General features: G+C 32.6%; 1 protein-coding gene across 1 annotated transcript in view; it reads left to right on the top strand.

Moving 5' to 3' along the window:
* Positions 1-7,472: 7,472 nt before the first annotated feature.
* Positions 7,473-25,286, top strand: part of LOC145267068 (uncharacterized) — an 85,686-nt gene continuing 67,872 nt past the window's right edge. Inside the window, exons 1-3 of the mRNA XM_080123025.1 lie at positions 7,473-7,534; positions 19,179-19,254; positions 23,091-23,159. Of these exons, the coding sequence (XP_079979151.1) occupies positions 19,199-19,254; positions 23,091-23,159 (125 nt within the window). The 5' untranslated portion in view covers positions 7,473-7,534; positions 19,179-19,198. The remainder of the gene's footprint in view (positions 7,535-19,178; positions 19,255-23,090; positions 23,160-25,286) is intronic.

Here is a 25,286-nt window from a genome sequence, read left to right as displayed (position 1 = left end):
TGGAAATAAGGATAAAGCAGAGACAGGCTCGCATCATATTTTTTTTTTGTATTTTTAGGGGTTTTTAGGGGGCATGTTATGATCACAACTTCCCATTTGAAATTTTGAATATCTCGTATCTTGGAGACCAACTTAGCAAAGTTCAGTTACTTCTTTTTTCTTTTTCCCCCTTTTTATTAAGCCATAGCAATAGACAGAGGATACTAAGCTAAATAGGGAATGCATAAAACTTAGGAATCTCACAATATTTAGTCAATACAGAACTCCAAAAATGTGACAATGATATATGTTCATTCACACGATCGTGAGGCAGCACGTTCAGAACTACAGAACACAATACAAAAGGAGATCGCTGGTACATCTCTTGAGGAAACACCAGCATTGCGATGGGGCAAGAATCATGAAATAATCTGTAGGCAACACAATAATTAAAGTACGGCACAATCACATTGACACACCGGTTCTCGCCAGATCACCAAAGTTAAGCAACATCGAGCCTGGCCAGTATCAGATGGGTGACCATTTGGGAAGGGTAGGCGCTGTATGTACCTTCTGGGAAGGTTGGGCGTGGGGTCAGCACCCTCACTCTCTAAAAAGAACTCTTCATTACAAAAACATCTACAAAAATTGTAGATGGCCTATGCCCCCCTCCCAGGGGCTCAAGGGCTATGGATGGATGAACACAATAATTAACCAATACAAAACTTTGAAAATGTCATAATGATACATGTTCATTCACACAATTCTGAGGAAGCATGTTCAGGATGGCAGAACACAATACGAAAGGAGATTGCTGGTACATCTCTTGAGGAAACACCAGTATGATTATGCAGAGGGTCTAATGTGAATGTGTATCATCACAGGTTTGGTCTGTTCAACCACAGCACAAGGCGATATTTAAGCACTGCGATGGGGCAAGAAGCATGAAATCATCTGTAGCCAACAGAAGCAACTGTTACATTCTGGTGAGATGACATTTGCGCGAGCCTTTTCTAGTCTCACACAAAAACACGCGTTCACATTTCAAGCTATATTACTTGTCACATACATACGCGCACACAAACACGCGCGCACGTCCACACACGTACATATATTCACGTTCGCGTACATACACTTACATTCACGTGTATATACACACACGCTAACGTACACACATGTACTCACACACGTACGCACACAAGGACGTCACTTCCTCTTTCAAAGGAAATCCACACATGCGCAAAAGACTACCGGAAAAACCTATAAAAGAAAGAGCAATAAGCGGCTTCTTCCTTTTTTTAGGACCAGCTTTCGAGCTGTACAGTCTACGGACCGACAGCGTGCCTTTTCGGCATATGCGCGTGCCTCACACCACTTGCTACTATGTGGGACAAAAAGCCAACAGACAGTACGTACACTTTATACGCTTTCTATCTCCATAACCTGGATTGACTTTCTCACTATCTCCCCTCTCGTTCTGGCCCATCAAGACAGACATGTGCGCAACTCTCTACTGAGCTTAACCCTCTCTTTCTACAGGCCGGCTTGCCACTTTGCGTTTTTCTATTGCATTCCCCTTTCCTTCCACGTGCGTAGTCGTCAACGGCGGAATGAACACGTGTACACCCAAGACTTTCATTTCTCAACAGAAAATAAACAAGATGTTTATTTTATTCCAGCATTTGAGTTCTGTATTTTAAGTGGGGACAAATCATTGCCTTTTAAAGCCTAGTCAGCAAATGCAAATCATAATGAATTTGGTAGCTCAGAATACATAACATGTAAAACTTGCAACACCAACAGCAGCAAATTCTCGCGGCTTGAGATTTGAATTAATTTTGAATATACTTCCGTTCTGGCGTGTCCAATCAGAAGCGAGTTATCAGTCACTTGCTGAGTAGTTTATAAAAGATTAAATTGAAAACTCTCTTTCTTTTTTTTTTTTTTTTTTTTACATGGGAGAGGTCACCACTTATCAAGGCCCGAAGGCCACTCAAGGATAAGGGTTATTGCGTGTACAGTAATCAATGAGATAGTATTGTAGTAATCATTAGTATTGGGGGTTTTGATAGAGTGTCTTACTTAAGGGGGCGGTTTGTCAGGAGTTTGTTTATGTTGGACTTGAAGACGTCCAAGTTGTAGTCAGGTGGGAAACAGGCAAGCGGCAGAGAGTTCCACTGGCGTGCAGTTCTAAGAAAGAAGCTTTGCTCATGGAATCTACGTTTGGATTTAGGCACATAAAGAGTGGGGAAAATTATTGACAGTAGTTTCAGCCAGACTGGTGTTTCTTGTGAAAGATTGGCGAGGGATTGGAGCTCAGACGAGCACCTCTCTTTCTCTACCAAGCGCTTGAGCTAACAAAATCTCCACATGGGACGCCACATAGCCCAGTCCAGCCTTCAGGCCCGGAGTTCGACTAAGACAGAAAAAAATAATCCGGAGTGGCAAAAATAGTTGCTATGCCACTGTAAGATGGCACCTTAACAAGAATTTATTAAAATTTAAATGAAAATTTTTGAAAAACCTTGAAGTGTATGATGTGTATGACAGAGAAATTAAAATAAATAAACATTTCAGTTGCACACACATTTGCTGTAACCACCCATGCAAATTCTGCAGAGATACAATGTAAATCTATGTCTCTTTGTGCGGACGTAAAACAAAGCATACCACGTGACAGAGGGTATCCACTGCATTTTAGCAGGACCCATCAATAGAAAGGGTTACCAACTTACATCCCAAAATAAAGAAATAAAAAATAAATTCAGAAAAAGACGACACTCAACAAAAAACATGAAATCGCATCGTTAACATGAAATAAACAACATTTATTTATGTGTTAGAAATATTAATTTAAATTGTTCCAACATAAGTGTTTTCTTGTGTTGAATGTCCATAATGAAGGATTAATGAAGTGAGGATTTTGTGAGAATAGCTCGAGGCTTGAAATTACTCATTTTTTTATGAAAAGTGTGCAGCACGAGGGCTTAACGTCCATGTAGCTAATTTTGAGTGAAACAGTCCATCTATAGATGGACTGTTTCACTCAAAATTTATATTATATAATATAAATCTCACCTGTCTGTTTAAATGTATGTATGTATGTATGTATGTATGTATGTATGCCTAAAACTTTTGACAGAGGCAACAGAGTTTCATGAGATCCGTATCATTTTGAAGCTCGACCCTTTGGCTGACAAATATTGAAAAACTAGTTAAAAACATTCATTCCTTCACCCTCAACTGAGCACTTTGCTTGAAATTACTGATTTTTGTATGAGAGGGCTTCAAGTCCATGTGGTTGTTTTTTAGAAGAACAGTGCATAAATCTATATCTATAAAAGTGAATGTGTCTGCGTGTGTGTCTGTGTGTATTTCCCTACGCAATAACTGTCAATTTTAAGTCTACAGACTCAAAATTTGATATACAGGGTATTGAGATTCGGGAAAATCTTTGTAATCCGTTTTTGGCCAGATATTTGACTGTTAAGGGGTCAATTTTGAGTCTAAACACTTGAAATTTTGGATATAGATTCCTTGGACATGGATCTAACTTAATAACTTGATTTGAGCCCCAAACAATAAATGTTAAGGGATCAGAATAGGGGCCAAAGTTTAAAAAAATTGACCGCTTTTTTTTTTTTTGCTCAACATACACCTCCAAACACCCGGACAACGCCTGGCTGAGATGCTAGTCATATAAACAAATGCTGTGTGTGCGTGTGTTCATATACGAACAGTAGTTTAAAATAAGAATATTCAAAAGGAGGTTTGAGCTCTCGTTATATGTGGTAACTTTCCATGTTGAATATTGAAGAGAAAACTGGTTGTTCTGTGGCATTCTTGGCGATGCTGTTTTACGTGTAGATTGACAGAGTTTCCTTGAACACGTGCTGTTGTTGAGAATTTGGAGGGAAGACTGATTTAATTTTGGTGGGTAAATCTTTATATACAGGTGTTCTCGAACGTTCCAGCCTGTTTACTATATCCATATGCGAGGCAGCATAACATAGTTCCTTTTGTTTTACGTGTGCAGTGGTCGCATCACAACATCATGTACGTACATGTTCTTCATACGCTTGGGTGCATCAAAGTGATAATCGCTGTGAAATGTTCCTGTCGGGCATTTATTCCGGCCAGGCATAGTGGTTGCTACATATCCAAAAATTACAAAAGTTCATTGAGTAGAAAATTATATTTAAAACTAATTTTTACGGAAAATTGGATGACGTTTTGTTTTAGCCGATACCGATAGACATTTTTTTTTTTTTTTTTTTTTACTGAAACACAACAGCAGTTGTTCTACTCGATGAGTTTTCGTAATTTTTGGAGGTACATCTACAGTTTTTATTAAACATTAAAAAATGAAAATATCGAAAAAAGGTTATATTGTATGTATCCGTCATGGAATGAAGTTCTCCGGGAAAAAAAAATTCACTTAATTTGATCAAGTAGTTTTTTTTTTTTTTTTTTTTACAGCCAAAAAACAATTTGGTATGATACCGAGTCATGTTTCGATTTTTAGGAAGAAATGCTAGTATTAAATTTTTATTTTCTCTTTATTTTTCTCAAGTGGAAACTCAACTGAATCTCTCCCTATAATTGAGTGCTAAAATATGGTCCTCCTGCAGGAGATGTCTCCCTGAACTTCTTTCGCTTTTTCTTGCTTTTGTGGCCCTGTTCCGAATCTGTAGCAGTGGAGTAGTCTGATATCAGTGGACTTTTTTTTTTCTTTTTACCAAAACGGTCATCAACAATGTTATTTTTGTTTTTTTTTACGTTTAGCATTTCGAACTGATATAAATTATTGCACATTAAAAATAATTAAATCAAATTAAAACAAAGTTTTCTTATTTCAAATTATTTAATCATTTTTTAACCATTTTTTTTTTACTTGAGCCTGTAAGCAACATTATCTTTAGATACATATATGTCAACAGATGACGTTAAAATTAATTTTATTTTATTATCTCTCGTCTGTGTAGTTCGTTAATAAAAAATCTATTTATTTTATAAAAGGAAAGTCTTGAATTGTTTTTTATCCATAGCAAAAATTAAAAAAAAACAAAAACGTTACTTCCATTAACCATTATAACGCGAATGCCCATCCATAGAAATTGACACAGACACACGAAATGATGACGTTGCTATTAATGTGTACAATGCTGACGCTTTATATAATGCCGTTCAGATGCTTATTAATCACCAAATTGAAAAAGCTATTCTCGTAGATTACCTTGCAACTTAATAAACAAAAATGTCGTAAAAACTTAATTTAACTTGAAAATACTATGAAAAAAAAACTTTTTAAATTTAGTAATCAATTAAAAAACGGAATTTTCACTTGATTAAATAATTCGAAATAAGAAAAACAATTTGGTACTGATACAGTTTAATCAAGACATTAGAAAATGAAAATATCGAAAAAAAAGTTTATATTGTATGTATCCGTTATGGAATGATGTTATCCGAAATAAAAATTCACTTAATTTCATCAAGTAGTTTTTTTTTTTTTTTTTTTTTTTTTACAGCGAAAAAACAATTTGTTATGATACCGAGCAAAAGGTTCGATGTTTCAGAAGAAAAGGCAGTATTAAAGATGGGGAGGGAGTGTCGGCGCTTTAAATAGCGTTATCTCCCCGTGGCGTGTTCAAAAATTCAAAGATTCTACCTTCAATGTGTTGTCATAAAAAAAAAGAAAAACGGTACTAGTGCAGAGTGCAGAGAGTGATCCGGACGTAAATAATAATATTATTTTAAAAGCCATTCTTAACATGGGAGGGGAGGGTGTTACTGTTTTGTGCCTATTCTATACTTCAACATTACAATTGAATAAAAAAAAATATATATCTTAAAACTTTAATTAAACTTGGAAATACGATTTAAAAAATAGCGCGGATCACTCTTTGCACTAGCACCAAAAAAACTACTCGATCAAATTAAGTGAATTTTTTCTCCGAGATCTTCAGTCCAAAACGGATACGTACAATATAACCTTTTTTTTTCTTCGATATTTTCATTTTCTTAATGTCTTGGTTAAACTGTACAAGTGCCAATGATTTTTTGCTTTAATTTAATTATTTTTATTGTGCGGTAATTTATATCAGTTTGAAATAGGTTAAACATTTTAAAAAACATTGTTAATGATCGTTTTGATAGGGGGGGGGAAACGTCCATTGACATCGGCCCGCTGCTACGAATTCGGAATAGGGGCATGTGAGCAAGAAAAGGCGAAAGTAGTTTATATATATATATATATATATATATATATATATATATATATATATATATATATATATATATATATATACTTTTTTTTTTACACGGTGGTTACCACTTATCAAGGCCCGGAAGCCACTCAGGGATAAGGGTTATTGCAAATACAGTACGTTAGTGTGGAGATTTCTTGAGGTGGCGGTTCATTAGGAATTTGTTTACGTTGGACTTGAAGACATCCAGGTTGTAGTCAGGTGGGAAGCAGGCAGACGGAACAGAGTTCCACATGCGTGCAGTACTGCAGTACTGCAGTACTGACTGCACTCACTGCAGTTCTAAGAAAGAAGCTATGCTACAGGAGAACTGAAAATGCTTTCTATTTACATTCTTTTTTTTCGGGCATTTTAATATAGACAACAAACCGAAAGAAATAGTCAAAAACAAATATACAATAAATAAATGTCACCAAAGGCAAGATAAGTTACTCTTCTATCTAGCGGGATATATATATATATATATATATATATATATATATATATATATATATATATATATATATATATATATGTGTGTGTGTGTGTGTGTGTGTGCGCGTGTTTTAACTTATTTTAAGTGTTTAGGAAAACAAACTGTGTCGATTATTACATTGGAAAAAGAAAAAGGGCGGACCTGAGAGGCTAACATCTTCGGAGTCTCAATAATCGCTCAAAAATAGAAAATTAAACAAAATACTGGTAGAAAACAACCGAATAAATGTTAACGTGAGATTTATTGGGTGGGCTTTACCAGCATTTTGTTTAATTTTCGAGCAATTATTACTTTTTTTCCGTTTTGTTATCTATAGTAAAAATGTCATGTTCCAGCGAAAAAACAATTTATTATGATACCGAGTAAGTGGTTCGATATTTCGGAAGAAAAGTTAGTATTAAATTTATATTTAATGTGTTAAGTTCCTATTTACAACGCCTCCCCACGGGACAGAGTTAGACAACAGGGTCGTTTTTTAATGTGAAGAAAAGGAAAAAAAAGAAAATTGTCTCAGTCGTGAAGGATTTCTCCTCCACTGACAGAACAATTCTTAACTCGCTTTTACTCCGAAAAAGTTTTATTTTTTCTTTCACAGCTAAATATTATTTCAACTGAAAAAGTTGCGAATAATTTTTGAAAATGTTCTCAACTAAAATTGGCGCGAATTTTAATTACAGTTTTGATTGGTTGAATTTTTAAATTTTCAAATCGAAATTTATTTCTTTAAAAAAACAAAAAAAAAAAAAACAAAAAAAAACCGTTTTTGTTTTTAATTTTTAAATCCTTATTCATTCCTCACATTTTTGTCGAGGTAAGACCTGCTTGATCTTTATTTATATTTTTGAAAACTTTCCACACTTCATTTAAAAAAATAATTCTTTAAATTCATTTTTAATATACTTATTTAACATCCCCTAAGTTTAGACATTATTTATTTAAAATTTGTTTGATTACTGATTTATTTTATAATTTTTTTTGTTTGTATTTATGCACTTAGGTTACCGTGCTGTGTTGAAATAATAACATTACTTAGAAAGCCATTCTTAACTTGGGGAGGGAAGAGTGTTTGTAATGTTCTATACTTTCACCTAACAATTTAATCAAAAACAAGATATCGTAAAACTTGAATTTAATTTGAAAATACTATTTAAAACAAATAGCACGGCAATATAAGCGCATACTGTATATTTGGTGCTAGTGCAGAGAGTGATCCGCGCTATTTTTTAAATCGTATTTCCAAGTTTAATTAAGTTTTATGGGGTTTGTATTATTGTACACATAGATTCGAAAAAGTTGTCAAAACAAATATATAACAAATAAATATTATCAAAGGCAAGATAATTTACTTTTCTACCAAACTGGATACATTTTGTCTGTTTTTATTCAATGTAACATGTTTATTCAGCTCGAAAAACATGCAAAGTTTACCGATGTATTGGAAAATTCAAAATGGCGCCCGACACTATCTTTAACATGGTAAGTTTGGGAAAAGGTATTATAAATAATAAACTAGACAAAATACTATTTAAAAAACACCGAATATATGTCAACTTATATCACGGTAACATATATTGAGCGAATTTCTAACAGTATTTTGTCTAGTTTATTATTTATAACATCTTTTCCTGAACTTACCGTGTTAAAGAGAGACTCGGGCGCCATTTTGAATTTTCCAATACATCGGTAAACACTATGCTTTTCGAACTGAATAAACATGTTACATTAAATAAAAACACGAAAAATATATCCAGTTAGGTAGAAAAGTAACTTATCTTGCCTTTGATGATATTTATTTGTTATATATTTGTTTTTTTGACAACTTTTTCGAATCTATGTGTACAGTAATACAAACCCAGAATGACTTTTTAAATAATAACGTTATTATTTACGCCCAGATCACTCTCTACTCTGCACTAGTACCGGATAGAAACCCAAATTGAAATTTGTAAAATGTTACAAACTTAAATGTGAGATTCCCTCCTTAAAAAAAAAAATAAAATAAAATAAAAATGAATAAATTCATCAAAATGACAAGGTAAAAAATAGATACTAAGTGCACTTATTGATCTGTGCTGAAATAACGTTATTATTTAAAAAGCCATTCTTAACATAGGGAGGGGAGGGTGTTTTGTACCTAGTCTATACTTTAACCTTACAATTGAATAAAATCATATCATAAAACTTTAATTAAACTTGGAAATACGATTTAAAAAACAGCGCGGATCGGATCAGTAAGTGTATTTTGCACCAAAAAAATATTCGGTTTTTAATTCATTTAAAAGAATTTTTTTAACTTAAATTTCGTAAATGTTTTTATGTTTAAAATATTTTGGTACTGAAATAAAAACATCATTAACATGGGGAGGAGAAAACGTTTTGTAACTATTCTGTACTTTCACCTAACAATTTAATAAACAACAGACACCGCAAAAAGTTAAACTTGAAAATGCTGTCGAAAATAAATGAATGAATTAATTAAAAAAAACAAGATACCTTTGAATAATTCGTAAACTTTTCACATGACAAATTTCATTATTAATTTAATCGCGTATAATTTTATTCATTATTTTAAGTTAAAAACTAAGAAGGTACTTGTACAGTTTAATCAAGACATTAAAAAATGAAAATATCGGAAAAAGGTTATATTGTAGTTATCCGAAAAAAAAATTTAACTTAATTTCATCAAGTAGTTTTTTTGTATTTTGGTAAATTAGTTTACCGACCTCTCGACATTCATCTTTATTTTTTCGACTTTTATAGGTTTCTGAGAACGAATATCGCATTTATTTTTTGCGCAAACCTGCAGTAGGTGTGTCAGAAATTTCGTGAAAATAGTGAATAATTCCACCCCATCTTTCCCAGCTTATAACTCCTCGAAAAATGTAATTCAAGCCCTATTTTTTTTTTTTCAATTAAAGGAGCAAGGACCAAGGTTCCATTAAACAAAAAAATAACGTGGTTTAAAAAAAAAGGTTTAAACTTCAAACTTTACAGGTAAAATTCTAAAAAACACTACGTCTTTTTTTTTGTTTGTTTTAAATTTGAATATATTATTTATTGACTTCAATTTGTGAGTAAATTAATTATTTACTTTTTAATAGAAACTTGAAAATGGGGGGGGGTGAATTAAAAAAAAAACGTTTGTCTAAAATATTATATTCGATTTATTGGAAAGAGCATAAAATTTCACATTGACCCTGAAAATACCGTAAAAATAGAATCAATAGAAAAATTTTGATAGATTTTTAAAGTTTAAAAATTGAAAAATATTGAGTTCGGAAAATTCATTACTATTAAAAAAAAATATTTCTATTACTTTTAGAACAACTTTAATAGTTTATTTTGGAAGTATAATCCATAAAGAAAATAAATAACCCACTTTTAACAGAGAAATTACGAGATTTTTATATTTTATTCGCAGTTTCGTGTTAGGGGTGTCAAAAATTGATACACCTAAACCTGCAGTTATCCTTGAAAACATTTAGTATTTAACGTAATCCCTATCATTTTTAATGGTGGCCATCTTGTTTTCCAATAACGAAAAAACGCAAAAAAAAGCTAAATATACATACCACACGTAACTGAAAGCCCCACCACCACTGTGTGCGCAAAAAAGTACTGTCCATTGGAGGTAGGAAGGGGTAAATTCCAAGAAATCTTGAGCGAAAGGAAAGAGCGTAAGGACAAGATCAAATTAAAAATAGTATTTTGATTAATATTTATTAAAATAAATTCAAAGGTAAATATTACCTTTCGCTACAATAAAATACCGACCTTTTGACCAAGATCAAAGTGTAGTATCTGTTCTTCAGATGCTGCACTTCCATTTCTTGTTCTCTTTCGGTGGAGGAGAAATCCTTCACGACTGAGACAATTTTTATTTTTGTACCTTTTCTCCACGTTAAAAAACGACCCTGGTGTCTAACTCTGTCCCGTGGGGAGGCATAATAAATAGGTACAATAAAACACCGACCTTTTGACCAAGATCAACGTGTAGTATCTGTTCCGGCAGATACTGCAAGCTTTGACTAGCAAAGACCAGATGTGGGGGCAACCCCACCTGGTCCCCTTTTTCCCTTCCCCCTCCCTTCACTCCTCACATTAAAAATCGGCCTTGTGCCTAATTTGCTCGGTGGGGGAGCTAATAAATACCATCTGTTGCTGCAGTGCTGCTGCAGCGGTGGAGGAAGAGCAGTCCTTCACGACTGAGTAAATTTTTTTTATTTTTTGTACTTTTTCTCCACGTTAAAAAACGACCCTGGTGTCTAACTCTGTCCGATGGGGAGGCATTGTAAATAGGTACAATAAAACATCGACCACTAAATTGTTTTTTTTTTTAGGGCTGGGCCACAAATCTGATAATCAAATCCGTCGCAAATTTACGGTTTGCATGGTATTAACCCCTTTAATTGATCTAAAAAAGTTTTCACAAGCGATTTACAAAAGCATATTTTATGTTTTTCGTTGTTTGTATTCAATTATAGAATTTTTGTAGTTTAACAGGTGCTTCTGCATTTTAATTAACCGTTTTTCCATAAGTAACGTTCATAGATTTACCGAGTAGAATACCGTATAACATTTTACAGAAATTCTGTTTAGGGGCGGGTGTGTTGTGGCGGCAGCGGCCGCCATAACACACAAGCCCCGCCCCTCCACCGTGTCCCCCAAATGTAAACAGAATTTCTGTGAAATGTTATACGGTATTCTACTCGGTTAATCTAGGAACGTTACTTATGGAAAAACGGTTAATTAAACTGCAGAAGCACCTATTAAACTACACAAATTCTATAATTGAATACTCCCCCCCCCCAAAAAAAAAACAGAACGAGAAACAAAATATGCGTTTGTAAACAGCTCGTGAAAACTTACTGACAGCAATATTTTTACTATTAAATGAGGCGAAAACTATTTTATGAAAAATATTTCTTGTTATTTAAAATGTCCGCTATGTATTCATACACCTTGTGAAGCGTCAAGTGACTACGCGCGTGCACGCATTTTAGTAAGAAAGTGAAAAAAATTAAGGTATTATTATACAAACACCGTGACAGCGTTAGGGTTAGGGTTTAGGGTTAGGGGTTAGGGGTAGGGTTAATTCGCTGTCACGGTGTTTGTATAGTTTTACCAAAATTAATGTAATTAAGTGGGGGAAAAAAAAAAAAAAGATTGTCCGTTTCGATATTAGGAGGTCATTTTGGCCTTGAAGCCGAAAAATGGGTGGGTGGGGGGTGTTTTGGCTTTTTTTGGCGGTTTTTCCTAAATGGGAAACAAGATGGCCGCCATTAAAAATGATAGGCATTGCGTTAAATACTGAATGTCTTCAAATACGGTTAACTACAGATGCAGGTTTGCGAAAAAAATAAATGCGATATTTGTTCTCAGCGTGTTCGAAAACCTTTAAAAAGCGATAAATTAAAGGTGAATTACGAAAGGTCGGTAAACTAGATCCACCTCCACAATTTTCTTTTAAATGACACCTTTTATAGGTTTTCGGATAATATCCATTGAGAGCGTACGGTGGTTCTATGAGAAAATAAAGCTGTGTACGCATTATAAATGTTTCTTTTCTGTGTCTTATGTTATACATTAGTACATTAGGAGTCGTTTCGAGTTAAAAGTTTATTTACTGCACTCATCTGGACTAGAGAAAATCATGATTTAAATGTGTATGTCTCGTCTAAATAACTAACGATAATTCTCTGATATGGCCGACCAGACGGGTGATCAAAAAGTCAGATCGAGCGTACCGGAAAACGAAATGAGATCAAATTTGACAACTGGCTTTTTTTTTTTTTTTTTTTTTTTTTAACTTTGCGCTTTTCGGATTATTTTGTTATTTATGTTTTATTTTCTTGGTGGATATTTTTTTTTTTTTTGCTAGAGATTATAGTTATAGGTAATTATTAACAACAAAATTGGGGAAAGTCCAGATTAGTAGCACTTGTAAACAAAAATGAGTACCTTTTACATTTTTTGAATAATAAAAAAAAAAAACTTACTCGATGAGAACGCGACTGTTTTTACTTTAATAATTATTTTTTATTCAAACGTAACAAATAAAAATTTCAATTTGGCTTGAACTTTGCGGTTTTCGGGTTATTTTTTATTTTTATTGTTTTTTTTTTTAGCCGGATTTAACTAACAGACAAAAGTAAAACAAAACAAAAACAATTTTGGTGCTTATGCACTTATGTTACCGTTATTGTTTTATGGTTAAAGTGCCTTCCCCAATGTTTGAAGTGTTTCTAATGTTTTTACCTATAACTATAATCTCTGACAATCTCCCCCCCCCCAAAAATATCCACCAAGAAAATAAAACATTTCGACTATGCTGAATACGAAAATCGCATTGAAATTTTGCAGAAAAAAGTAATTATCGAGATATAAAAATTTGTATTATGCAATTATGCATTGAATTAATCTTGGGCGGCCATCTTTTTTTTTTTTACGCGCGTGCAGTGTCAGTCATATCTCGATAACTACTTATTTCTGCAAAATGTCAATGCGATTTTCGTATTGAGCATAGTCGAAAACCCATAAGTAGTCATTTAAAATAAAATTGTGGAGATGGACCTAATCTGAAAATGTACATTTTTTTTTTTTTTTTTTTTTTTTTTACAGCGAAAAAACAATACCGAGCAAAAGATTCGATTTTTAGGAAGAAAAGCTAGTAATAAAGATGGGGAGGGAGTGTCGGCGCTTCACATGGAGTTATCTCCCCGTGACGTGTTAAAAATTTCCATAAAGGCTGACTTCAACGCGCTCTCATAAAAACGTGTCTCTCCGCGGTACTTGTACAGTTTAATCAAGACATTAAAAAATGAAAATATCGAAAAATGTTTAAATTGTACGTATCCGTTATCGAATGAAGTTCTTCGGAAAAAAAAATTAACTTAATTTCATCAAGTAGTTTAATTTCATCAGATTTGCCGTTTAGTTGTACAATGTACAAATATTCTCGAAGCAGGTAATCACTAAAAGGGACACTTAAATGTCGACACCGGTATCTTAGCAGAAGCTTTTTTTTTTTTATGTTTCACAAACTTTAAAATTGAAAATGTAATCATGTGATTAAATTTAATTAAAATTAACCACTTTATTTAACAAATTAAAAAAAACAATGCAAGATGAAGTTATAAAATGATTAAATATATTTAAATTAATATAAAAATTAAAAACATTGACTAATAAAAAAGAAATTTTGAGTACTTAGGTATTTTTAGTGCCATGTGTGGCGGCCGCCACAACACACAAGCCCCGCCTCCTCCCCCAAATATAAACACAGAATTTCTGATAAATTAAAAAAAAAAAAAAAAAAAGAGTGTTTGCAAAGTGCCTGCGCGCCTTGATGCAGCCTTTTTTTTTTTTTTTTTTTTTTTTTTACCTAATGAAATGAATTGAATTTTACGAGTTAAATTTTTTTCAATTTTTTCACTTTAAAAATCTATCAAAATTTTTCTATTGGTTCAATTTTTTACGATATTTTCAGGTTCAATGTGAAATTTTATGCTCTTTCCAATAAACCGAATATAATATTCTAGACCAGCGTTTTTTTTTTTTTTTAATTCACCCCCACCCCCATTTTGAAATGTCTATTAAAATGAAAATAATTAATTTTCTCACCTCAGATTTATATATCAAAAATTGAAGATCAACAAATAAAATAATCTAATTTAAAACAAAACAAAAATATTTATTTGCAAATTTACCTGTAACGTCCAAAGTTTACAACCTTTTTTTTTTAAAAACCACGTTAATTTTTTTTTTAAGTGAAACTTTATAATCTTGTTATATTGTCTAGAAAATTTCGTACAATTACGACAATTTTTTTCTATTTTATTCAATTTTTTTTTGGGGGGGGGACATTTAAAAAAAAAAAAAAAATTCACTCCATGAAGAAGAAATAAAATATATTAAATCCAAAACTTATGTATTTTTTTGGAGAGAAGGAAAAAAATTCGAAAATTCGCCGAGTATTTATTTATTTTATTTTTAAGGTAAAAACTGATAGGTAAAATGTGATCATTTTGCAAGTATGGTGACCCGTTACACACAAGGGTTGACAGCTCACGCGTATGTGTTTTTTTACGTTTTATAGCCCTTTTATCCATCCATATTTCAAAACAGGAAGAAAGACAAGAAACACCGGCTTGCTAACACCGATTAATACTTACGTAATGGCGGTATTTTCAAATAGTTGCTTAAAAAAATTTTTTTATTTAAAAAATACATGGAATATAAAATAAATATTGGACAAATTCTCATGAATGAAGAATGGAAGCATTTTATATAGGTAAATGATTTTTTTTTTAATTTATATTTATTATATTTAGATTAAGTCAAAATTTGTTGAATTACGTAAAATCTTTTTTAAAGAAATTGGTTAAAAAAAGAAATATTGTATATTTTTCGATAAAATCTTTTATTATTTTAAAGTTTGGTCTTTGCTCCTTTTATTGAAAAAAAAAATTAGGGTTTAAATTACATTATTCATATTGTTATAAGCTTCGGAAGATAGCGAGTCTAATTAATCACTCCTTTTTTAATGGTGACTTCTGACACTCCTACGGCACCGGTATATAGCGCTTAATGTAAACCATGTTGTTTAACAAACAAAAAAAGAAATAATGAAATTTAATGTTTAAAAATGATTAAATTTATTTTATTTTATCATTTAACATCAAACAATACAAATAATAAGTTGGTTAACAAATAATAAAAAAGAAATAATGAAAGGTAATTTTTTAAAATGATTAAATGTGTTTTATTTTATCATTTAAAATTTTATTTTACCGTTTAAATTTTTATTTTACCAGTTAAAATTTTATTTTATCATTTAAAATTTTATTTTATCATTTAAAATTTTTATTTTATCCTTTAAAATTTTTATTTTATCGTTTAAATTTTTATTTTATCGTTTAAATTTTTATTTTATCGTTTAAAATTTTATTTTGTCATTTAAAATTTTATTTTGTCATTTAAAATTTTATTTTGTCATTTAAAATTTTATTTTGTCATTGAAAATTTTTATTTTGTCATTTAAAATTTTATTTTATCATTTAAAATTTTTATTTTATAAGTTAAAATATTGAACAATTAATTATTAAGTTGGTTAACAAATTAAAAAAAAAAAGAAATAATGCAAGATGAAGTTTAAAACTTCATTTTGCATTCTTTCTTTTTTTTATTTATTAAACAACATGATTAATTTAAATTAAATTTTAATTATAGGATTACATTTTAAATAATCATGTAAATATAAACAAACGTTTATTTACATTAAGCGCTATATACCGGTGCTGACCCAACGTGTCCCTTTTTGTGATAATAAGGTTCAAGGCTATTTGTACAACTAAACGGCAAATCTGCCCTTGTTCGTAACTCTGTGGATTGTCAAACAAACTCTTAACTGTGAGAAATTCTACAATTATAGGCAAACCCCCTCATTGACTGATTGGCCACTCACTGTCTTTGTTTAGACCAATCAGATTGGTCAACATTTTAGCTGCCGAGCATTGGGCTTGGCGTGTTTTTGAATGCTTTTTTGTTTCAGTTCCAGACAGGCAGCCGTAGGAGAAGGATGGGACTCAACTCACTTTGTATATTTAGGTGCCTCTACTCATCGGCTCCTTGTGAGTTTATTTTTAAAGCCTAAAGTTATTATTATACGTCTTCCAGAGACTTTTTTAAGGTCAGCATTATTGACCTGTCTTTAATGACTTTTCCGTCAATTGAACTTCTAGTCGAGAATTGGATCTTCCATCAGAAGGTATCATACCAACCCCCCTTGAAACAGCTGCAATTAATCCGATCTTCGAACAGTACTGAACCTAGATTGCAGTTCCTGCTGAAGATAAAGGACTATTACCTTTCGAGGTGTTACCAACTCTAATCAGGAAAAATAGGCATTTATATGATATAATAATTTTTTTTTTTTTTTTTTTTTTTATTTGCAACGAAAAATGAATAAAATTTGTGTCAAATTTTAGAGGTATGTTTTGTAATTTATATTTTTTGTTTTGGAGCAAAAACAGGTGAGAAGAAAATTTGTCTCTTTGAAAAAAAAATTTTCATAATTTAAAAGTATATATTTTATTTTTTTTTTAGGTACTTGTACAGTTTAATCAAGTCATTAAAAATGAAAATATTGAAAAAAAAAAAAAAAAAAAATTATATTGTAAGCACCTGTTATGGAATGAAGTCCACTGAAAAAAAAAAATTCACAACGGAAAGACAATGTTTTATGACAGCTAGCTGAAGATAGCCATGTTTGAATTTTTAGACCTCGAGGAAAGAAGGGGGGGATAACTCAGTTTAAAGTACCGACACCCCCTCCTCATGATAAATAATAGCTTTTCTTAGTTCCTCATGGTCTAAAAATTCCAATCTGGCTGTCTTCAGCTCAGTGTTATTGTTTTTCCGCTGTAAAAAAAGAACTACTTGATCAAATTAAGTGAAATATTTTTTTTCGAAGAATTTCATTCCATAACAGGTATGTACAATATGACATTTTTTTCCAGTATTTTCATTTTTTAATGTCTTGATTAAACTGTACAAGTACCTTATATTTCATAAAAATATATTTTACAATACAAGTTATATTAATAAATTATTGTTTTTTTCTGACATTATCCCTAAAAATAAAAAAACTGAAATGTAAGTCGGTTGTCTGCCCTTGATTCTACTATGGGCGTTATTTTTTTGTATAGTTAAGATATTGGAACATTACATAACAAGGAATGATAACAGGACACAAGTGTTTGGTTATTCATCTACAATGTACATGAGATGATTTATTGACTCCTTCATGACAGCACTCCTCTCCTCCACTCCTAGAGAGCTCGGGTCAAGAATAGGTAACTCAGCATTAAGTTAACGTTATTTTTTTATTTTTATTTTTTATTTTTATTTCAGCTGGGAGTCCTTAAATCTAGAGAGTAATCGTCTATTACAGACAGGCCTTTTTTTTTTTTTTATTTTTTTTTTTTTTGTACAAAGGAATCCTCACTTATCAAGGCCCAGAGGCCACTCGAAGATAAGGGTTAAAGAGTCTACTGTAGTCAAAGAGACAATATAGTAATTATTAAAAGTGTAAATTTGGTAAGTTGGATTACTTCAGGGGAATGGCTCATCAAGAACTTGTTTACGTTGGACTTGAAGATGACCATATTGTAGTCAGCTGGAAAGCAGGCAAACGGAAGAGAGTTCCACTGTAGCTACCGAGAAAGAAGGCCGATACATATGACAATGTAACGTCACTTCCTAATTAAGTTGTAGGTATAGACAGCTTCCGGTATTCGTGGTCATGCTAACAGGCATAAAAAAATATGGCTACCAATATGTGTTACCGATTGTCCGTGTATGTTCTAAAGAAAAAGAACAATTCTCCATTCGGAAAATAATTATTATAATTGCACATTTGGGATAATTTTAATCAAAATATCGCAAGTGAATTCGTGTTTGAACTTTCATTTTTATTGGAGAAAGTCGAATATTTCATTTTATTTATTTATTATTTTTACTGCAAAACAAACAATTTTTGGGTTTGTATTACTGTACACAGATTCGAAAAAGTTGTCAAAAAACAAATATATAACAAATAAATGTTATCAAAAGTAAGATAAGTTACTTTTCTACCAAACTGAATATATTTTTCGTGTTTTTAGTCAATGTAACATGTTTATTCAGCTCGATAAACATACATTGTTTACCGATGTATTGGAAAATTAAAAATGGCGCCCGACTCTCTCTTTCACACCGTAAGTTCGGGAAAAGGTGTTATAAATAATAAACCCCAAGCAAGACACAGTGCCACTTTGATGTAGGGGGCTACTATCAGGGATATAAGTTGCAGGTAGGATACTATGTAAGGAGTTGAGCAGCAAGATGTCTGTTCACATTACACTTGAACTTCTGCATGTCAGTGCAGTTGGGAAAGCAGGAACCTGGAAGGGAATTCCAAAGTCTAGCTGTCCTGAGGATGAAACTATTAGAGTAGAAGGCTTTCTTACATCTAGTGATCTTTACAGTGTAGAGGTGGGATTTTGCTGCTTGTCGGGTTTGTCGGGGGTATTTACATTGAGAGAGTACAAGGGGTTGTAGTTCATAAGAGCATCTACCATTAAAATACTTGTAGAACAGGCAGAGGGATGCAAAATTTAATCACTGGGATAGAGGCCAAAGCTTAGATGAGAGTTCAGGACCTATCAGGTTGGCGACTCTCTTTTAAACCCTCTCCAGGAGCGAGAGACTAGTAGCAGATGCACCAGCTCAAATGTGACAAAAATACTTCATACATGGGCAAATAATGGCCTTGTAGAGGTACAGGATACTTTCAGGTGCAAGTAACTTTCTAGCATGGTAGAGAGAATGAATACACATAATAGAAATTGTCAACGTGTTCACCTTTTTAAAGAATGTCGTTCTCACATTTTGATTCTTATTGTCTTTGACAGGTTACAGATATTTATTAATCATGTTTTACTGCTCGGAAATTCTTAACCAGCAGCGGGGGCAGTTTGCTATAATATGGTAAGTATATCTCTACATACTAATCCAGTGGTTCCCAGCCTTTTTTACATGGCGGCACACTATTAAGGTCCTTAAAATTTTGCGGCATACCTATCACAAAAAAATGAATATTTTCTACTCATAAAGTCTTTTTGCAATCTATCTATATATCTATAAAAGTGTAAATGTCTGTCTGTCTGTACATTTCCCTTCCAAATAACTCTGTCAATTTTCAGTCTAGAGACTCGAGATTTGACATAAGGGTTATTGAGATTTGGGAAAATCATTTTAATCGGTTTTCGGCGAGAAATTTGGCTGTCAAGGAGTCAAAAGTTCAACAATTTGACCTTTGAAAATTCTACCAAACTCCTCTGCCAATTTTGGGTCTAAACACTTGAAATTTTAAATGTAGGTTACTTTGACATGGATCTAACTTTTTGCTTTGATTTGAGCCCCAAAAAATAAATGCTAAGGAGTCAAAATTGGGGTCAAATTTTTTAAAAAAATTTATCTCTGCGGTCTCTACGAAATTACTCAGACAAATTTTGGTCTAAACATTTGAAATCTTACATAAAGTTTATTCACACGTTGGGCAAGTTATTAACAGTACATAGGGTTGAACTGCTAGTTAAATAATAAAAACAAAGACGATGATATACCAGAAGATTTTTCTTCATATAAATAAATCATATCAGTATTCTTCCATAATCCAATGTTTTTTTCAGTTGAAACCTTTAAAAACTCAACACATAAATATTAGCTAAAAAATACCCACAAAGAATCTGTTATTTTAATATTGTAAACGAGATCGATGGTGTAAAAATTCATAATGCTATTTAAATACAATTACTGATTCTGCTCTAAATTCCTGATTCCGATACCATTACAGATTCTGATTCTTTTTAAATTTCTAAATATTTATATATTTGTTTGTTTTTTTGTTTTTTGAATTACTGTAAAGCCTCCATATTATGTCAGCATATATTTTCGCAAATATAAAAAATGGTACTTGTTCAGTTTAAGCAAGACATTAAAAAATGAAAATATTTAAAAAAAAGTTTAAATTGTACATATCCGTTATGGAATGAAATTGTCTGAAAAAAAAATTTCACTTAATTTCATCAAGTACTTTTTTGTTTGTTTGTTATGATATCGAGGAAAAGTCTCTGTTTTTAGGAAGAAAGGGTAGTATTAAAGATGGGAAGGGAGTGTCGGCGCTTTAAATTGAGTTATCTCCCTGTGGCATGTTCAAAAAATTCCAAGATGTCTGCCTTAAATGCGTTGTCATAAAAATGTGGTTTTCCGCTTTAAAAACAAAACTACTCGATCAAATTAAGTGATTTTTTTTTTTTCAGTCCGAAACGGATATGTACAATATAACTTTTTTTTTTCTCAATATTTTCATTTTTTTTATGTCTTGATTAAACTGTACAAGTGCCAAATAATTAATTTAAGATGAACTAGCATTTTAGCCCAGCGTTGCCTGGGTGTTTGAAGGTGTATGTTGAGCAAAAAAAAAAAAAAAAGCTGTCAATTTTTTTTAACTTTGACCCCTATTATGACCTCTTAACATTTATTGTTTTGGGCTCAAATCAAGTTATTAAGTTAGATCTATATCCAAGGAACCTATATCTAAAATTTCAAATGTTTAGACCCAAAATTGTCGGAGGAGTTTGATAGAGTTCTCAAAGGTCAAATCATTGAACTTTGACCCCTTAACAGCCAAATTTCTGCCAGACAACCGATCACAAAGATTTTCTCAAATCTCAGTACTCTGTATATCAAATTTTGAGTCTGTAGACTGAAAATTGACGGTTATTGCATTGGAAAATGTACACACACGCACATTCACTTTTATAGATATACTAGCATGGGTGTCTGGCGTTGCCCGGGTGTTTGGAGGTGTATGCTGAGCAAGAAAAAAAAAAAAAAAAAAAAAAACGGTCAATTTTTTTTAACTATGACCCCTTAAAATTTATTGTTTTGGGCTCAAGTCAAGTTATTAAATTAGACCCATGTCTCAAGGAACCTATATATAAAATTTCAAGTGTTTAGACCCAAAATTGTCGGAGGAGTTTGGTAGAGTTCTTCAAGATCAAATCATAGAACTTTGACTCCTTAACAGCCAAATTTCTGACCGAAAACCGATCACATTGATTTTCCCAAATCTCAGTATCCTGTATATCAAATTTCGAGTCTGTAGACTAAAAATTGACAGGGTTATTGCGTAAGAAAATGTACACACACACAGACAGACACACAGACACGTTCACTTTTATAGATATATAGATAGATTAAGACAGATATTGGACTAATGTATCCTTTTTTTTGTTTTATTGGTACTTGTTTTAATCAAGACATTAAAAAGTGAAAATATTGAAAAAAATAAAATTATATTGTACATACCCATTATGGAATTAAGATCTCAAAAAAAGATTTCACTTAATTTGATCAAGTAGTTTTGAATCTTACGAATTGTTTAAAGACAGTAAGTATTTTATCAGTAGTACCAACCATGGAAACTTAAGTTTTCAAAAAATGCAAAGAATGGAATTAAGTTTTCAAAATATTTTCACTTAAGTTGATCTAGTAGTTTTTTTTTACAGTGGAAAAACAATTTTTTATGACAGCGAACTGAAGGTAGCCATGTTTGAATTTTTTGACCACGAGGAAGTGGGGGGGTGCCATGGGGAGATAACTTAGTCAAAAGTGCCGACAGCTCCAGTTAATTTGATCAAGTAGTTTTTTTTTGGGGGGGGGTTACAGAGGAAAATAAAATTTTAATGAGATTGATCATCTCTCGGTCATCGTGCAATTTCGTGAATGAGGAGGAGGGGGGTAAGGGAGATAACTCTATAACTGCTTGAAGTTTGTCAAAATTTGACGAGATTATTTTGAGACATGGGCAGAAAAAATACCGCTATAAATATTTTAGTTTTTTTACTTATTTTACAGAGTTTCTATATTTGTTTTAATCCTTTTTTTTTTTTTTCATTTTATCCTTTGTTAATCACTTTTTCGTTTAAGGCACCGCTCCTCGTCTGCAAAATAGGCAAGATGGCCGTTAGACAATCGATCTTAATAAAATATGATTTTCCTCTGTAAAAAAAAAAAAATAAATAAAACTTGATCAAATTAAGTGAAATTTTTTTGATGAGAACTTAATTCCATAACGAGTACGTACAAGATAACTTTTTTCAATGTTTTCATTTTTTTTAATGTCTTGATTAAACTAAATAAGTACCATTTTATTTTTTGCTAAATAAATTGAATTGAATAAAACTTGTCAATATTTGAAAACAGCTCAATTCATGCAAGATGGTCGAAAAGCAGTCTGAAGCATTCCATACGTTTCTGTGGCATTTTTTCCCAAGTCTAAAACAGAATTTTATTGTCTATCATTCTTCTAAAGTGTCCTCACATCCAGATTGCATTTTTGAAATTCACCAGCCGTGATAATTAGGCTTTAGTAGGATGTATTCCAATTCCTGCTGTAGCTGTTCATTTGAATCTGAAAATCATAAAAATTGGTCAGTCATCTTGTAAGCTGTATAGCAATAGTCTATGACAATTTTAAAGGTCTGAGTCAACGTGGTTAAATACCAGTGGCAAGTAAATGTACAGAATGACTGGAAACAATGCCGAGATAAGCGGAGAGCACATACAGCACGTAGAATTCCCAAATCGTCACTCATCTGGTACTAACCAGGCTCAACATTGCTTAACTTCAGTGAAGCACAATTGCCTTGATTTTTTTTTTTTTTTCCAATTGATTGAATTGAATAAAACATTGTGCTTAATTAAACATTTGTTTTTTAATCTTGCTTATTATTCCATTTATCTAATTCCTGTATTAGGTTGGCTGCTACCCGAGGTCGAAAACTGACGCGACGTGATTTTAACAGTGTCAATATTGTCAGGACATGGTGAGTAATTATTTTTGATTATATACAATGTTAGTCAAAAGTAACTGGGCAGTCAAACATTTTTAGTTCAATCTGGACTTTTTTTTTTTTTCGCTGATGTTTTTGAAAGTCATCCTCTCCTTTGAATTGTCTAGCCTTAATTTAAACCTATGTCACTTCCGGTTTGGCAGTCGTAACAGCAAATACGTCAGGTTTTTTTTCCCCCGTTCTTTTCCTTCTTCGCCGTACGGGTTCGAGCCTGCCTTCCTAAGGCTTTTCTTTTTCTCTCAACATACACATTCAAACACCCGGGCAACGCCGGGCTGAAATGCTAGTAGATAATAAACTTGAGGTGTTCGATTACTATTGTTCGCATCTCATTCTTCATAACGTTACACACAGAACCTACATGTTGTATGCAGTCTGTCACAAGAAATATAGTCTCTGTTTTTATTGTTATTTTCATGGCAAGTGCTCGTCTGAGCTCCAATCTATGGTCCCCCTTTGCCAAACATCTACGAGAAACACTCGAACACTAGCTGAAAACAGTAATTTCCCTCACTCTTTATCTGTGCCTAAACCTAAACGTAGATTCCATGAACAAAGCTTCTTTCTTAGAACTGCGCTGCTGTTGAACTCCCTCCTTTCCAGCTGACTACAATATGGCCGTCTTCAAGTCCAATTTAAACAAGTTCTTGATGAGCCGTTCCCCTTAAGTAATCCAATTTACCAAATTTACACTTCTAACGATTACTATATTGTCCTTTTGACAACTGTACACTTTGTAATTCTTTTTTTTTATTCAATCTTCACCCCAAACAAGGCAAGTGCCACTTTGAAGTAGGGGGTTACTATCGGGGACATAATTTGTGGGGGCATTATGAAGGGAGATGAGTAGAAAGATGTTTGTTTACATTACACTGAACTTCTGCATATCAGTACAGTTGGGAAAGCAGTATCCCGGAAGGGAGTTCCAAAGACTTGCAGTTCTGGGGAAGAAACTATTGGAGTAAAAGGCTTTCTTACACCTAGGGATCTCTACTGTAAAGCGGTGGGATTTAGTTGCTTGTCGGGTTAGTCGGGGGTAAGCATGTCGAGGAGGTACAAGTGCTTGCAGTTCGTCAGAGCATTCACCATTAAAGTATTTGTAGAACAGGCAGAGGAATGCAACATTTCGTCGATGGGACAGAGGCTGAAGCCTAGATGACAGTTCAGGGCCTATCAGGTTAGCGACTCTCTTTTGAACCCTGTCTAGGAGCGAGAGACTAGTAGCAGATGCACCAGCCCAAATGTGACAACATCCATACACGGGCGAATGGTGGCCTTGTAGAGGTACAAGTTACTTTCAGCCGTAAGTAATTTTCTGGCACGGTAGAGAGAGCCCACCTTCTTTGCAGCAGCCTTGGCAATGATCTCAATGTATATATTCCAGTTCATGTTCCCTGTAAACGTTAGGCCGAGGTGTTTAAAGGAAGTAATTTCAGGCAATGTGTTCTTGGCCATTGCTTATCCTTGAGTGGTCTCAGGCCCTTGATAAGTGGTGATTCCTCAACTACTTATTTTTTTTTTTTAACGTTTATTTCCTCATTTGATATATTTGAAAATATCAAAAAAAAAAAGTTTATATTGTACGATTTCATTATTGAACGAAGTTCTCTGAAAAAAAATTTCACTTAATTTCATCAAGTAGTTTTTACTTTACAGCGAAAAAACAATTTGTTATGATACCGAGCCAAAGGTTCGATTTTTAGGAAGAAAAGCTAGTAATAAAGATGGGGAAGGAGTGTTGGCACTTTACATGGAGTTATCTCCCCGTGCCGTGTTCAACAAATTTCATAATGGCTGACTTCAACGCGCTCTCATAAAAACGAGTTTTTCTGCTGTAAAATAAAAACTATCTGATCAAATTAAATTTAATTTTTTTTTTTTCAGAGATCTTCAGTCCAAAACGGATACGTACAATATAACCTTTTTTTTTCGATATTTTAATTTTTGAATGTCTTGATTAAACTGTACAACTACCCTTTTTTAACCATTATGAACATCATACATGGTCTGTGTTCATGTAAGATGCTATGTGTTCCCAGGAAGGAGCTAGCTCAACCTATCCTAGGTGAATGTCACCTCAAATCAAGATACCATACTATA

Source organism: Euprymna scolopes, chromosome 42, assembly GCF_053919585.1.
Source record: "Euprymna scolopes isolate OS-2025 chromosome 42, ASM5391958v1, whole genome shotgun sequence".
In the NCBI taxonomy this organism is placed as follows: domain Eukaryota; kingdom Metazoa; phylum Mollusca; class Cephalopoda; order Sepiida; family Sepiolidae; genus Euprymna; species Euprymna scolopes.
This window is presented reverse-complemented; position numbering and strand designations above follow the sequence as displayed.